Here is a 16412-nt window from a genome sequence, read left to right as displayed (position 1 = left end):
ATCTAACAAGTAATCTAACAATTCCACAACAAATATCTTATACACACAAATGTAAAGGGATGGAATAAGAATATGTACATATAAATATATGGATGAGCGATGGCCGAGTCGCATAGGTAAGATGCAATAAATGGTATAAAATACAGTATATACATATGAGATGAGTAGTGTAAGATATGTAAACATTATTAAAGTGGCATTATTTAAAGTGACTAGTGATCCATTTATTAAAGTGGCCAATGATTTGAATCTGTATGTAGGCAGCAGCCTCTCTCTCTTAGGTATGGCTGTTTAACCCACACTGTCTGTGTGGGTGGACCATTTCAGTTTGTCAGTGATGTGTACGCCAAGGAACTTAAAACTTTACACCTTCTCCACTACTGTCCCGTCGATGTGGATAGGGGGGTGCTCCCTCTGCTATTTCCTGAAGTCCACGATCATCTTTGTTTTATTGACGTTGAGTGAGAGGTTGTTTCCTGACACCACACTCTGAGTGCCTTCACCTCCTCCGTGTAGGCTGTCTCATCGTTGTTGGTAATCAAGCCCACTACTGTTGTGTCGTCTGCAAACTTGATGATTTAGTTGGAGGCGTGCATTGCCACGCAGTCAAGGGAGTACAGGAGGGAGCTGAGCACACCCTTGTGGGGCCCCAATGTTGAGGATCAGCGAAGTGGAGATGTTGTTTCCTACCTTCACCACCTGGGGGCGGCCCGTCAGAAAGTCCAGGACCCAATTGCACAGGGCGGGGTTGAGACCCAGGGCCTTAAGCTTAATGATGAGCTTGGAGGGTACTATGGTGTTGAATGCTAAGCTGTAGTCAATGAACAGCATTCTTACACAGGTATTCCTCTGAGAGACTAGTCAAGAATCATATCACCTCCACCTTACCTGCCACCCTAGACCCACTTCAGTTTGCATACCGCCCCAACTCAAGCATAGCGAGTTTGCGGGGGAACTATACTGAACAAAAAAATAAATGCAATATGTAACAATTTCAAAGATTTTACTAAGTTACAGTTCATATAAGGAAATCAGTCAATTTAAATGAATTACGCTAATCTATGGATTTCACATGACTGGGCAGGGGCACAGCCATGGGGGGCCTGGGAGGGCAGACACCCACTCACTTGGGAGCCAGACCCAGCCAATCAGAATGGATATTTCAGACGATCCCACAAGTGAAGAAGCCGGACCCACAATGCAAACTGTAGTCAGGTGTCATTCTCCGGTGGCCGCGAAGTGTAACATTTAATAAACATGGCTGCATTTTTGGCATGTCAGACAAAATGATGATGCTAGCTTGCTAAAAAATGTATATATATTTATATACAAACACATATATATATACAGTACCAGTCAAAAGTTTGGACACATGAAATCATGTAGTAACCAAAAAAGTGTTAAACAAATCAAAATATATTTTATATTTGAGATTCTTCAAAGTAGCCACCCTTTGCCTTGATGACAGCTTTGCACACTCTTGGCATTCTCTCAACCAGTTTCATGAGGTAGTCACCTGGAATGCATTTCAATCAACAGGTGTGCCTTGCTAAAAGTTTGTTTGTGGAATTTCTTTCCTTCTTAATGCGTTTGAGACAATCAGTTGTGTTGTGACAAGGTAGGGGTGGTATACAGAAGATAGCCCTTGGAAAAAGGGAACAGCTCAAGAACAGCTCAAATAATCAAAGAGAAACGACAGTCCATCATTACTTTAAGACATGAAGGTCAGTCAATACGGAACATTTCAAGAAGTGCAGTCGCAAAAACCATCAAGCGCTATGATGGAACTGGCTCTCATGAGGACCGCCACAGGAAAGGAAGATCCAGTTACCTCTGCTGCAGAGGATAAGTTTATTAGAGTTACCAGCCTCAGAAATTGCATCCCAAATAAATGCTTCACTGAGTTCAAGTAACAGACACATCTCAACCTCAACTGTTCAGAGACTACGTGAATCAGGCCTTCATGGTCAAATTGCTGCAAAGAACCCACTACTAAAGGACACCAATCAGAAGGAGAGACTTGCCTGGGCCAAGAGACATGAGCAATGGACATTAGACGGGTGGAAATGTCCTTTGGTCTGATGAGTCCAAATGTGCCAATTTTGGTTCCAACCGCCATGACTTTGTGAGAAGCAGAGTAGGTGAATGGATGATCTCTGCATGTGTGGCTCCCACCGTGAAGCATGGAGGAGGTGTGATGGTGCTTTGCTGGTGACACTGTCGTGATTTATTTAGAATTCAAGGCACACGTAACCAGCATGGCTACCACAGCATTCTGCAGTGATACGCCATCCCATCTGGTTTGCGCTTAGTGGGACTCTCATTTGTTTTTCAACAGGACAATGACCCAACACACCTCCAGGCTGTGTAAGGGCTATTTGACCAAGAAGGAGAGTGATGGAGTGCTGCATCAGATGACTTGGCCTCCACAATCACCCGACCTCAACCCAATTGAGATGGTTTGGGATGAGTTGGACCGCAGAGTGAAGGAAATGCAGCCAACAAGTGCTCAGCATGTGTGGGAACTCCTTCAAGACTGTTGGAAAAGCATTCCAGGTGAAGCAGGTTGAGAGAATGCAAAGAGTGTGCAAAGCTGTCATGGCAAAGTGTGGCTACTTTGAAGAATCTCAAATGTTTTGATTAGTTTAACACTTTTTTGGTTACTACATGACTTCATGTGTTATTCCATATTTTTGAAGTCTGAACTATTATTCTACAATGTAGAAAATAGTCAAAATAAAGAAAAACCCTTGAATGAGTAGGTGTGTCAACCATAGACTGGAACTATTGTATGTGATTTAGGGGAATTTTAATGTTTGTGCTTTTCTTTTAACTAATTTCTGTTTTCTATTCATGTGCTGTTTTAATAACCAATTTATGTGTTCATGCAAGTGGCTGACTGTACAAATCCTCACTTATCAGTAGCTGCAATTTGGCAGTACGCCCAGACCGTGTTTTGAAAACGAATTAAAGATATCTTAGTTTCAAGGTCTCAGCTTAGAGAAGCCTTGTGAGGTGTTAGTCTGTCACATGTTATGAAACAGTATTGGTCGGTCACATGAATGAAACAAAACGGTAATTATTAATTAATTATGCTAAATCATAGCTGTATATTAGACAACTGCTGGGTCTGCCCAGGCATAGCTCCTGATTGACTTGTGTACTATTGTGCAATGAGTTGGTTGGAACATTTCCAGCGCGCTGACAATAAACAATGATTAATTTAAGATTGACTTTGAGTGTCCCTGTGTAAGAAATTCCACGACAATGACATTGATTTTAGAGATGGCAAATTGGCTTAGTCTCAGTGTGAGGAGGCTATAAAACTTAGCTAGCTTCATAAACATATTTTTGGGAATTCTGAAATGTATTGGAATAAATGACCAAACTATAAAACTAGCTAGCCAGCTAGTATGGGTAACTGTAGCTAGCTACATCAATAGCTTTATGTGGGTTGTTTTTAAGGTCAACTTTCAGATTTCCAGCAAGGACATTACGTCTCCGATCAACACTCCCTCGGCTTGGGCAAGAGACATTTAAGGAGCACTCGGATGTGACGATGTAAAACGTCATTCAAGGGCTGAGTGCTGTCTACTTTGAGTTTGGACCGCATCCATTGTGTTGTGTGACAAAACCGTACACTTTAGTGGCCTTTTGTCCCCGGCACAAGGTGCACCTGTGTACTGATCATGTGTTTAATCTGCTTCTTGATATGCCACACCTGTCAATTGGATTGATTACCTTGGCAAAGGAGAAATGCTCACTAACAGGGATGTAAACAAATTTGTGCACAAAATTTGAGATTGGAGCTTTATCTGCATATGGAAAATGTCTAAGATTTTTTATTTCAGCTCTTGAAACATGGGACTAACACTTTACATGTTGCATTTATATTTTTGTTCCGTGTAGTTAGCTAGCGCAGTGTAGCTAGCTAGCAAAAAAACCAGCTAGTCTAGTAATAAATTGTACACAAGTTCAACACTCATGTCTTTCTTACCACATATAATTTACTTTGACTAATGAATTAGGCTATAGATCATTGTTTCTAAAGTTTATCAATCTAACGGTAACTTCAAAGTATGCCTGCTTCTGGTCGTCACATTTCTTTGTTGACACTGACAGCAGTAGACTGGTTCGCTTGCCCCCATGGCTAAGTGGGCGTGCACAGACTAGACTTAGATTCTTGAAGAATTTCTGTTTTATGATTGATTCCACACCTAACTCAGTTTTGAAGTTCTCTCTAGCACTTAAGATACGAGTTAAAGTATTATGACCTTTATTTAAGCAGGTAAATGATTGCCATAAGTTATGTCACTGTGTGCATTGGATCTAACACAAACATAATGAAGAGAACTTACAGTGTGTTGAGATACTGAAAGCAATACAGTTTGAATAAAGTAATTATCAGTCACACCAGTTTCCAGACTATCTTTAACATTATTCCATCACCAACCAACAAAATTGTAAATATAAAGCATAGATCTTGTTCCTTCGACTGCCATTGTGGTCCGAGACACCTGAAAATAAAATAGAGATATTAATACTGGTGTTCATTCAACTAGCAACAACCAATATTACACATATACCAAGTAATCAAACATGAATTGAGTTGAGGCCTGCCCTGTACCTCCCGATATCCATCCAGTTATTGCACTACGTGATTGGTTGAGGAGACATCAGGTCAAAATCTGAGAGATTCCTGGCAACCCAAACTCCAGCCGCAAAAAGGCCCAGGTTGACCAGTAGGTTCCTAAATAAAGACACATTAAACAATGAATTAATATAATTATATACAACAAAATGATCTTCATGAATAAAGTCACGGGAGACAATACAATAATTCATTACTTTACTGAGTTAGTTCCACGTTGACTCTTACAGTTTGTGTGTTGGGGGGGGGGTCCACAACGTATCACAAAATGTGTCCCAAATATCACAAAAACATGTTCGTTCGAATTTGATGTTATGTTTGCAATGACTGCTGAGCAATTAGCTAAGGGGTGTTCATACCGGTATATCCAAGGGCAAAGCATGCACATGTTTAGCAAGCTAGCTATCTACAATGTGAATGTTATGAATGTTTAATCATAACTACCTTCGAAAATCATTCCTATCTGTAGCGAACCGACATGCGGTACTGATCCATTCCCCGACACCACCAGACGGTGCCCCGACAGCCTTTTTTCCAGCTCCACTCATATTAGCTTTTTAGTGTGAGTGCTTGCCTTTCTGCTAAATAACGATTTCCCAACGAGGGGAAGGATTTACATGTAACACCAATACGGAACGCCATGAAGTTTAAACTACGGTCGCCGATAGCGGCCAAACTTACGTCGTTCAATGATGTCTTTATCTAACATATTCATATTCGTTTTTTGCGTTCCATAACAGAAAATGTCTGCAACACGGTACCGTCGGTTTTTGAAACTCTGCGAAGAATGGCCACGGGACGAATCAAAGAAAGGCCGTGATTTAGGAACGTTTCTACGACAGAGAGTAGCCCTTGCCTTTCGTGAAGGTGAAAACACACAGGTAAAACGATTCCGCTTCATATGTCGCACGAGAACGCTAACCAATGTGGCTAGATAGCTTCAGGCTGAAGTTTAGCTAGCGTAGGATGTGATGATAGGGCACCCGTCCATATCGACCTTGCAGTTACAGGCTAAACAAACATGTTTAGTAATGAAAATCGCAACCTATAGAGTTATATTCAAATGTTTTTCAATATATTTTATTGAGTTGTGAGACACGACAGTCAAAACAATCATGCAGTAGCACGGAGGGACGGGTTTACTTACAAAAGGCAAAGGCATTATCTGTCATTTGAAAAGCCTTCTGCCACTGTTTGGTAAATTGAGGAATGGGGCTGAGGAAATGTAGCCTCACCTAAGATCAACATGATGGTTTTAAACATATTTCTTAACTATAAATTAGTAATTTTCAGTTATTTTGAAATTGAACTGACCATTGAACAGCATGAAATCTTACAGATTGTGCCCCCAAATCTTACAAAATGCCCTTATCTGTATGTGGATAGTTGCTAGATGTGGATATTGTATCCCTATTAACTGTTCTGATCTTTCTTGACAGCTGTCGGATCCAGAGAAGTGTGATCAAATGTATGAAAGCTTGGCCCGGATTAACACTAACATATATAGAGAACGAGTAAGTATTCCCTTATATCCCTATTGATATTGTATTGGCTTTAATGTAGAGACTTTCATATCATAACATAGGCCCAAATCCACAGCCAGGACCACTCAGAGCGATATTTGTTCATTACGCGATACATTTGCTTCTTGCGGCAGCTATGAAAGAGCTTGGAATCAGCCAAGTGATGTCAGTCAGGGTTATCATCACTTTATCTCCTGTAATATCTGTTCACAGTTTCCCCGCACAAGAGACACCAGTTTTACAGGTGTCACAGTGGAAGAATGTAGAATGCTATTAGCAACAGGTATGGACACAATGTCTCTATCCATTTTCCCAAGTATATCACTTTCTTTATTTATGCTTGCAGCTATGTGAATATGACATTGTCTAGTTATGTTGCTATAAATTAGCCATCACAAGTGAAAATGCTTCTGTATTTATTTTGAGGACATACACACCTCCCTATTTCTCTTCAATGTCAAATGTTCTATTAATAGTTAATGTCTTCTACTACTGTCAGTTTTAGACACATCAATGAAAAAGCATAAACTACTATATCTGTCATGTTGTCTCAAAAACAACACCTGAAGTGTTAATCGGCCTAATAGCACTATCTAGTGGACTTTGAGGATACCAGCATGTTCATAGAAGCTTTTTCCTTAGAGAGGAGAAACAGACTAGCACTAGCCTGGGGGCCCTCTGGCAGACTAGACACCTGCACTCTTTCAGCAGGAGGCTGGCACCCAGACTGCAAGAGAGCCAAAACAGCAAACTGGCACACAGCCTAAAGGAACTCCACAGGGTGTTTAGAAAATGCATGGTAATGGTTCTGATGTCTCTCTAACCCCTCTCTTGTATCTTATCACAGGTAGCATGCAGCAGATGGATGAAGAGAAGAAGGGCTTGTGGAAAACTCTCACAGAGCGTTTCTCCACCAAACCAGAAGATGTCACCCCTGAGAAGGTTCCTGAAAACAAGTAGCACTTGTGCTGTGTATCTTTCCTTTCCCCTCAGCCACTTTAGAAATAAAACGTTATTCTTATTTCTTTGGATCTCTTGTCATTTAAGCAGGGCCATTGTACCATACAGAAGAAATGATGGGGCATATAAAGTTTGACGTTTTTTAATATGAACAACATAATAGGCAAATGTCAATCAAATCTGATATACTTAAGGCTTTCCTGGCATGTACTTTCCTTGTAATAAGACAAGGAAATATCGGTATAATGCAAAGCCATGGTAAGCTTCTTCAACAGAAATATTGGAATAAATTAAAGGGCATTGAAAAATATGATTTCTTAAATCTTGCAAAAGCCAAGCCCCAATTTCTTCATTGGCGATTAGGTTATGGGAGAAACCTTTTTTATGTAAAAAAAAAAAAAAAATGCAGTAGCACATCATTATACAAATAGTTTAATTGTTTGGCCAATGGAGCTGGAATCAAGTACAGAGAATACTGTGTTTCTACTCCTCCTTTTCATCCTCATCCGGGTTATCTCTCCATATGCTGTAGTTAAGGGAGGTGGCCAGGCACAGCCATGCAAGGTAGGGTGTCAGGAGCAGGCTGGCTGTGCGATTGACGGGGTACCAGGATACCATGGTGGCTCCAACAGCACCAGTCAACATCACTATCTCTATGAGTGCCTGGGGGAGAGAGGACACAAAATTGATCATGTCATGTCGCACTCACGGCAGCAGAATGGAGGTGGCTTTTACAATGGAATGTGTCTATGGATCACCTATTGGCCAAAATAATATTCATAGAAATTCTCATTTTGAGTGTACTGCTCCTCATTATCTCAACCTGAAGCCATGAGTCCTTTTGCCCAGCCCACAACCATTGCATTATCTGAGAGCTCACCATTTTCAACTTGTGTGCTCCAAAGAAGATGGGAGTCCAGGCCCAGTTGAGAGCCAGCTGCAACCCATAGAATCCCAAAGGTACCACAGCATCCTCAGTAAAACCCCCACACTCCTTCCACACCAGGTAGGAGCCATACCTATCAGGGTGATCATCAAAAATAAAATGCATGTTAGTTCCATATTTCATGATTCATTTAAAAAAACAAGTGGTAAAATGCTTTTCTGAATGAAGTGCATGAAGCTGATTTCCACCACATTCAGTTGGGAAACAGCATACATTATGTAGAATCTAGATACGTGCTTCTACACCTGCATTGCTTGCTGTTTGGGGTTTTAGGCTAGGTTTCTGTACAGCACTTCGAGATATTAGCTGATGTACGAAGGGCTATATAAAATAAACTTGATTTGATTTGAGATAGGTGTACAGTACCATATTGGTTGCAATTAAAATCTGATAATGGAAGGGGTTTAGAGGATTGTTTTCAAACTGGCAGAGTATGCTGTCTCTCACTCACCCCATGCCTGTGTAGAGGGTGGTCCACACTATTGGGAACGCAGCATTAGGTGGGCGCCATGATGGCTTGTTGAGAGTGGTGTACCAGGTTTTCACCTGCTTGCGTGTCACGTAGCCTCCATAGAGCCCCCCTAGATGAGGCAGGGCAGTCAAACCAAGCATAGGCAGCCACGACATGTCTGGAGAAGAGAGGGTGCTGCCTGTTAATGATTAGTTAATTACATTGGTTAAACCTGTTCATTATTATTCTGTAGAATTCATTACGCTTGTAAAAGTAGGCTATAATTTGATGGGATTGGACAGACTCCTTTCAAGGCATTTTGCTCAGTGGGCGTGGGTTTCAAAGTGCAAGGACTGTCTGATGCGCGTCCACGTTCCAACGAGAACCCTCTGCCCGTGGTCTCGGTATCAGTCGTTTTAGCTAACATTACTTACACCACAGGTTTTCCAGTCCTTTCCCCTCCTGTCATTTGCCAAAGTTATTTATGGTCATGATTTTTTTTAAATGAACCTTTATTTAACTAGGCAAGTCAGTTAAGAACAAATTCTTATTTACAATAACAGGTCTTGTGCCGAAAATCTCTCCCTGACAGAATCCCTTTCGCGTGAACGCGCACGCACTCAATTCTTCATTGCTGCGACTTGCGTGCAAATTGAGATTTCTGCTCTTCACTCCGTTGTCAGTTTAGCCTACATTTCACTGATCTTAGTAGCAGAAAGCATTTTTTATGTGTCCTTTGATCGCGGGGAAGGCACTAGTAATGTCTGCAGTTTTCGGTTTGGCTATTTGTTTCAAGTGTATTAGTCTATAAATAAATCTCTGCCAAAATTCGTCATCTCTCCCATGTCTTATTCGACTAGTAGTTGTTCTGAAATGTTTATTGTTTGCCTACTTTTTACTCCCTCCTGTTTAATATAACACACATTCATGAATTATTCATTTCGGTTGCCTATCCTGACGTGAAGTTTGTTCTATAGAAAGTATTTGACTCTGATGTGTGCCACAGAAAGTATTTGACTCTAGTGACAAAATTAACGAAATTAGAACGGGGGGAGTACTTTGGCAAGGCCATTTTCTTTCCTGCCGAAATACCCCTTTCTAATTTCCTTAATTTTGTGGCTAGAGTCAAATACTTTCTGTGGCACACACTACTGGTCAATATGAGCTACCACCATGAAAAATTTAACGAAACGCAGTCTAACGTGATCATTGACAGCTGCCTTGACGGACACAAATAGAAAATGCTTTCTGCTAAAATCTGTGAAATATAGGCTAAACTGACAACGGAGTGATGAGCAGAATTCTCAACTAGCAAGCAAGTCGCAGCAATGAAGATTTTAGTGCGTGCGCGTTCACGCGAAGGGGAGGGGGGTTGGCACAACAACTGCATATGACACGAAGTAGGCTACAGGGAGTGGAATGAAGTAGCTGAACAGAGACGGCAACCAGGCTACTCTGCCTGAGAGCTCATTCATAAATTAAACTATGGTGGGTTTATGGTTTACATTTGCACTTTCATATTAGTGACGTTACATCTTTTTGCTTTATTTGAACTAACGATAGCTAGCTACCTAGTGGCTGGGCCAGTTTTCCCGGAAGTGAACGATGTGTAACGCCAAGTGTTGCTTGCTAGCCAACCAACAACGTCAATATGCCGCTATCAATCCAATCTAGCTACTAAATGTAATTTAAATATGAAACTGATCATGACTAGATTTAATCTAATTTCACTGCCATGTGTTAGTCAACATGCAATAATACCTGTGGACTACTGTCAATCACTGAGATCCATTGATGGCTTCATTAAAACCGGTTAATCTAATGCATTTTGTTGTATTTATTTGTTCGAAAGCCTAACATGAGGCCAACTACCATGTTATCCTGGAGTGGAGGCATACACACCCAGTCTCACATCCTAGGGCGCGTTCGCAAATCCACTGAGTGCCAGAGTGTAAGATAACTGAGGAATTTACGAACGCTCAACACCCGTTGAATATGGCAGGTGCCAGTAAACATCGGCAAGAAGCGTAATTAAATCATTGACCACATCACAATTACAGTCACCAACACTCTGGCTAATATGAAAACAGCCTAACCAGCTCTGCTAGGGTGAGTAAAATGGTCAAAGTGAGGTGATCTCTCATTTTTGTCTGGAAGTAGCTAGCAAACTAACCAACCAACCTGTTAGCTTGGTTGCCTTTGTGAGGTCAGAACGCTCGGACCAACCCTACCCTGAACGCTCTGAATTTGAAAAGACAATCTGACAATGCTCTGAATTGGTGTAACAGTATAACTTTACGTCGTCCCCTCGCCCCGATACGGGCGCGAACCAGGGACCCTCTGCACACATCAACAACTGACACCCACGAAGCGTCGTTACCCATCGCTCCACAAAGGCCACGGCTTCTGCAGAGCAAGGGGCAACACTACTAATAGGTTTCAGAGCAAGTGACGTAACTGATTGAAACGCTACTAGCGCGTACCCGCTAACTAGCTAGCCATTTCACATCCGTTACATTGGCAAAGCTTAAGATTGAATTTACGAACACACCCTTGAGCTGTGTTTGAATACCCATACTAACATACTGTAACGACCTTTGGTTTAAAAGAGCGGATATCGACTGCCGCTTGAGCATATGCTTTTGGGGCACAATCGATAGCGCGCTGGACTTCTGGCTGGGTCGAGGGTTCGAGACCTGCTCCTTGCCTGTTTCATTACAATACTGTATACTACATACTTAATGAGTATATACTGTAATGAAACAGGCAGGGAGCAGGTCTCGAACCCTCAGCCTTCTAGACCGAGGTCCGGCGCGCTATCGACTGTGCCGCAAAAGCATGCTCAAACGGCAGAGTCGATTTCCGCGCTTATAAACCCAGGGTCGTTACAATACTATAAATTAATTTTAGTATACTCTAAACGAACAGTATCATTTCAGTTGAATTCATTATTCTGCGTTCTGGTACACTCAGACGAGAGTGCTCTGAAGTCAAGAGTAGCCAGTGCGAATTTAGAAATTGAGAACGCTCGTCTATACCATTTAGCTAAACTAAGAATGACGGGAATAATAAAGTCAATAAACGTTGGATAGTTAGTTAGCCTATAGTTAATTAATATACTAGCAAGTTTTATGCATAAGTGGCCAGGTAACATTTTCATTAGCATGTATCATAATTAGTTAAAGCACTGAACTTGTATTCGCTCTCGTTGTACTTCGGCTGCATATTTTCCGCCATTTTCTTCAAATCTGAAAACGACGTGAAGTCACGACCATTTCCTGAAGATTTGCATTATGGCCCGTAAAGTATAGTGTCCTCTGCGTGTATACTTCATATTTTGGCGAATTTAGTACAACATCCGGGAACTTTTGGCATACTAACTATATCCATACTATGACCAATAAGCATGCTATATACTGAATTCACTTCACAAATAGTACGGTTAGTGTGGGTAGTATGAGTATGCGAACACAGCTCTAGTCTCATTAGGATTACTTTGCGTAAATGATCAACTTTAAAAAATGTGAAATTCGAATACTAAATAATTTAGTTCGTTTCCTTTCTTTGTCTGCCCGCGTAGATGGTAACACTACAGTCTGAGCCTTTTGGGTTAAACACTGGGTTAAAGCCTCATTATACATGCACAGTGTGTTGAATAGTTTCCAAGATCCAGACATGAGCGAGGCTTGTTCTCAACACTGTGTACCCGTATGTGCGCTGATATCTATAGCACAAGTGTGTCCCATAATTTGATGTGCCTATTGCAACTTCAGAATTAAAATTACACTGAACTCTAAATGGTATAATACATTAACAAGATTGAATAATTGCTAATAGCCTATAGGCCTGCATGTATGATCTATAAACTACAAACACTTTCCTGGAAACTAGTTTAGAGTAGGCCTATGTCAATTTCAAATCCATTTCCCTTTTAGGACCTAAAACAAAACTGTCATTCAATCACATGATGCAAAAGGACCGTGCCCATTCACTTCTCCTGGCAACACATCAACAAAGTTATAGTAGGCAAAAGGCTAGGCCTAGTAGGACACTTTCACTGAAAAATAAATGGCATTGTCAAGCTATATACGTTTCGTTTTAAATAAACACATGACACATAACGTAAATGCTTTACAAATATCACATTCATGAATCAGAAGAGGAAATTAAATACATTTGTCAAATACCAAACCATACTAGCTACATTCTCCACTCTGTTCCTTTTATGATTATTGAACGTTATGGTTAATTTGCAACTTTGTAACTAACAAGTTAAATTGCAACATTGTCAAACTTGTGTCAATCGATTGTAACAATGCAGTCTTCTTACCTAAGAGCTTACCTGTTAGATAGATGAGTGCGATAGTTCGAGGATGTTGTTACACGGAGCTTGGTAGGCTACGGTTCGGGAAGGGTGAAATGAACAAATGAAATGGTGGCCTGACACCACCTTTCTAAAACATTCTGAAAAACGAAGATAAAATGTTTCTCTCAAGGATCGGGTTCTCTTATCATGCAGTTCTTGTTTAGGAGGACACTCCCAATGTGTTACAAAACCTTTCTATAACCACTAGTATTCTGCAAGCAGCACAAATGAGGAACTACGTTCGTATGGTAATGACCGCATTTAAAAAAAAAATGCAATGTGGATAACTCATTCAAAATATATTTCATCAATGGCCAACAAGAAAAGGCAATACGTAATTTATGAAGAAAAAAATAAATTTTTATTTTTTATTTTTTTTATGACCAATAATGAAAACGTACAATGTTGACACTGGTATGTTGAGAATATTGGGCTGGAGAGATAACTTGCTTTTCTACATGTCTACGCTAAAGTGGGGTGGAAAATTCTCCTTAGGGTCTTTACTAACCAAATATGGTTAGGTTTTCGAGGGGGACTGTCTCACACAGCCTTCTGCTGGCTTTCACTCCGCCCCTCCATAGCCCCCAATGCAATACACTGTAATATTAGACTGTACGTGGGATAGATTTAGGCTTGTGGAGAGAATTTTTCTACCTGTCTAAACTAAAGTGGGGTGGAAAATACTCAGTGGGGTCTCTGCTAACCAAATATGTGAAGTTTTGGAGGGGGACTGTGTCGTACATATCCAGCAGCACTTCGTTGTCCACCCCCTCTACTCTAGCTCATCCCCCTTTAATCAGACTAATGGTTGGTATCTACATATGCAGAAGAAATTTACGAATCCAATGGTGCAACCCAGAAGTCTGTAGCTCAAACACACAATGTTTACAGGGGGTTGAAGTCCAAAATGCACCAGCATTACAGTGGGACTCATTGGGCTAAAGTGGGCTGGAAAATACTCAGTAGAGTCTCTGCTAACCAAATATGTTTCGTTTTTGAGGGGGACTGTGTCGCATGGCCTGCTGCTGGCTTTTTACTCCGCCCCTCCATAGCCCCAATTGCAATACATTGTAATAGTGTAGGCCGTCATTGTAAATAAGAATTTGTTCTTATTAACTGACTTGCCTAGTTAAATAAAGGTTAAATAAAAAAAATTGACTGTACATGGGATACATATTGGGTTGTAGAGTAGCTGTTACCCCGGTACTTGGGAAAAACGCCCCTTTTATAAAAACAAAATTTCACTAAATAACAAAAAAGTGTAAACTGTAGCCACTTATTTCCCTTCATAGTTTGTTTGCCTATTCATGTCCATCCATCATCCACATAACATTTGCTTTTCTTTTTTTATACAAAACGTTGCTTTTTGCGTCAGCAATTGGACATTGTTCTTAGGGGGGTAGCTACCCCACGTAACCCTACCAGTATTTGTGTAAACTTTCAAAATAGGTCAAATAATCCATTTATTTTTTCAAAGGTGGTTGCAGTGCTGTAAAAAAACAGTTGGACTGCACTATAGTGCTAAAAAGCCCCGGATATATTTGCAGGGGGACTCTTATTTAGAAAATACATTATCGACGATCGTGCTGCAGCATAATATCCTGCTGCTAGGAGAACGGTAATTCAATAACCTCTACCAGTCGTTGTATTGAGTAGAATCAATGCTGCGCAGGAGCTGCGCAAGCTTTCACTTTTTTTAAAGCCATACTCTGGAAGATGTGGATACCATACAATCATCACAGAGTGGGCCTAGGGCCATCAACAAAAACACTAACAATGATGTAAATACGTATATGTAAGCTATTTGTCACATGTGAATTGTGCTGTTTTGTGTTTTTTTATTTAATCCGAATGCCACAAGGTCTATCTAGCGGAGATAGTCATTCTATTCTATTCTATTTATATTCTATTACATTCTATTATATTTCATACATCACACCCAGGTACAGTTGAAGTTGGAAGTTTACCTACACTTAGGTTGGAGTCATGAAAACTCGTTTTTCAACCACTCCCCAAATTTCTTGTTAACAACAAATAGTTTTGGCAAGTCGGTTAGGACATCTACTTTGTGCATGACACAAGTAATTTTTCCAACAATTGTCCACAGACAGGTTATTTCACTTATAATTCACTGTATCACAATTCCAGTGGGTCCGAAGTTTATATACACTAAGTTGACTGTGCTTTTAAACAGCTTGGAAAATTCCAGAAAATGATGTCATGGCTTTAGAAGTTTCTGATAGGCTAATTGACAACATTTGAATCAATTGGAGGGGTACCTGTGGATGTATTTCAAGGCCTACCTTCAAACTCAGTGCCTCTTTGCTTGTCATCATGGGAAAATCAAAATAAATCAGCCAAGACCTCAGAAGAAAATTGTGGGCTTCCACAAGTCTGGTTCATCATTGGGAGCAATTTCCAAACACCTGAAGGTACCACGTTCAACTGTACAAACAATAGTGCGCAAGTATAAACACCATAGGACCATGTAGCCGTCATACCGCTCAGGAAGGAGACACGTTCTGTCTCCTAGAGATTAACGAAATTTGGTGCGAAAAGTGAAAATCAATCCCAGAACAACAGCAAAGGACCTTGTGAAGATGCTGGAGGAAACAGGTACAAAAGTATCTATATCCACAGTAAAGGAGTCCTATATCGACATAACCTGAAAGGCCGCTCAGCAAGGAAGAAGCCACTGCTCCAAAACCACCATTAAAAACTCCAGACTACGGTTTACAACTGCACATGGGGACAAAGATTGTACTTTTTGGAGAAATGTCCTCTGGTCTGATGAAACAAAAATAGAACTGTTTGGCCATAATGAACATTGTTATGTTTGGAGGAAAAGGGGTAGGCTTGCAAGCTGAAGAACACCATCCCAACCATGAAGCACGGGGGTGGCAGCATCATGTTATGGGGGTGCTTTGCTGCAGGAGGGACTGGTGCACTTCACAAAATAGATGGCATCATGAGGGAGGAAAATGATGTGGATATATTGAAGCAACATCTCAAGACATCATTCAGGAAGTTAAAGCTTGGTCGCAAATGGGTCTTCCAAATGGACAATGACCCCAAGCATACTTCCAAAGTTGTGGCAAAATGGCTTAAGGACAACGAAGTCAAGGTATTGGAGTGGCTATCACAAAGCCCTGACCTCAACACAATAGAAGATTTGTGGGCAAAACTGAAAAAGCGTGTGCGAGCAAGGAGGCCTAGAAACTTGACTCAGTTACATCAGCTTTGTCAGGAGGAATGGGCCAAAATTCACCCAATTTATTGTGGGAAGCTTGTGGAAGGCTACCCGAAACGTTTGACCCAAGTTAAACAATTTAAAGGCAATGATACCAAATACTAATTGAGTGCATGTAAACTCGGCCCCAGTGATGTGCTGGGCCGTACACACTACCCTCTGTAGCGCCTTGCAGTCGGATGCCGAGCAGTTGCCATACCAAGAGGTGATGCAATCTGTCAGGATGCTCTCGATGGTGCAGCTGTAGAACAGATGTGAGTGCTAC

The 16412-nt window shown here is 41.0% G+C and overlaps 3 protein-coding genes across 4 annotated transcripts; 1 reads left to right on the top strand and 2 right to left on the bottom strand.

Annotated features, from left to right (window-relative positions):
* Window positions 1-4259: 4259 nt before the first annotated feature.
* Window positions 4260-5264, bottom strand: tomm6 (translocase of outer mitochondrial membrane 6 homolog (yeast)). The gene is made up of 3 exons (XM_039012815.1): window positions 5096-5264; window positions 4628-4750; window positions 4260-4517 (listed from the first exon to the last, which is right to left on the bottom strand). Exons 1-2 carry the CDS (start codon window positions 5197-5199, stop codon window positions 4654-4656), a joined length of 201 nt encoding a protein of 66 aa, XP_038868743.1. The 5' UTR covers window positions 5200-5264; the 3' UTR covers window positions 4260-4517; window positions 4628-4653.
* Window positions 5265-5322: 58 nt separating this feature from the next.
* LOC120062739 (ubiquinol-cytochrome-c reductase complex assembly factor 2) lies at window positions 5323-7195 on the top strand. Its single transcript, XM_039012804.1, has 4 exons — window positions 5323-5532; window positions 6091-6165; window positions 6388-6457; window positions 7022-7195. The coding sequence occupies exons 1-4, from the start codon at window positions 5395-5397 to the stop codon at window positions 7132-7134; spliced, it is 396 nt and encodes a 131-aa protein (XP_038868732.1). The 5' UTR covers window positions 5323-5394; the 3' UTR covers window positions 7135-7195.
* A 65-nt stretch (window positions 7196-7260) lies between these two features.
* Window positions 7261-13108, bottom strand: tspo (translocator protein). 2 transcript variants are annotated; one of them, XM_039012792.1, is made up of 4 exons: window positions 12862-13108; window positions 8532-8709; window positions 8015-8153; window positions 7261-7797 (listed from the first exon to the last, which is right to left on the bottom strand). In XM_039012792.1, the coding sequence occupies exons 2-4, from the start codon at window positions 8705-8707 to the stop codon at window positions 7618-7620; spliced, it is 495 nt and encodes a 164-aa protein (XP_038868720.1). In that variant the 5' UTR covers window positions 8708-8709; window positions 12862-13108; the 3' UTR covers window positions 7261-7617. The 2 variants fall into 2 exon arrangements, with proteins under 2 accessions (XP_038868720.1, XP_038868712.1); XM_039012784.1 differs by having other exon boundaries at window positions 12874-13105.
* Between the last annotated feature and the right edge of the window lie 3304 nt (window positions 13109-16412).

This window comes from Salvelinus namaycush, chromosome 2, assembly GCF_016432855.1.
Source record: "Salvelinus namaycush isolate Seneca chromosome 2, SaNama_1.0, whole genome shotgun sequence".
Lineage (NCBI taxonomy): Eukaryota > Metazoa > Chordata > Actinopteri > Salmoniformes > Salmonidae > Salvelinus > Salvelinus namaycush.
Note: the sequence above shows the minus strand (reverse complement) of the source record. Positions and strands in the feature narration are given on the sequence as shown.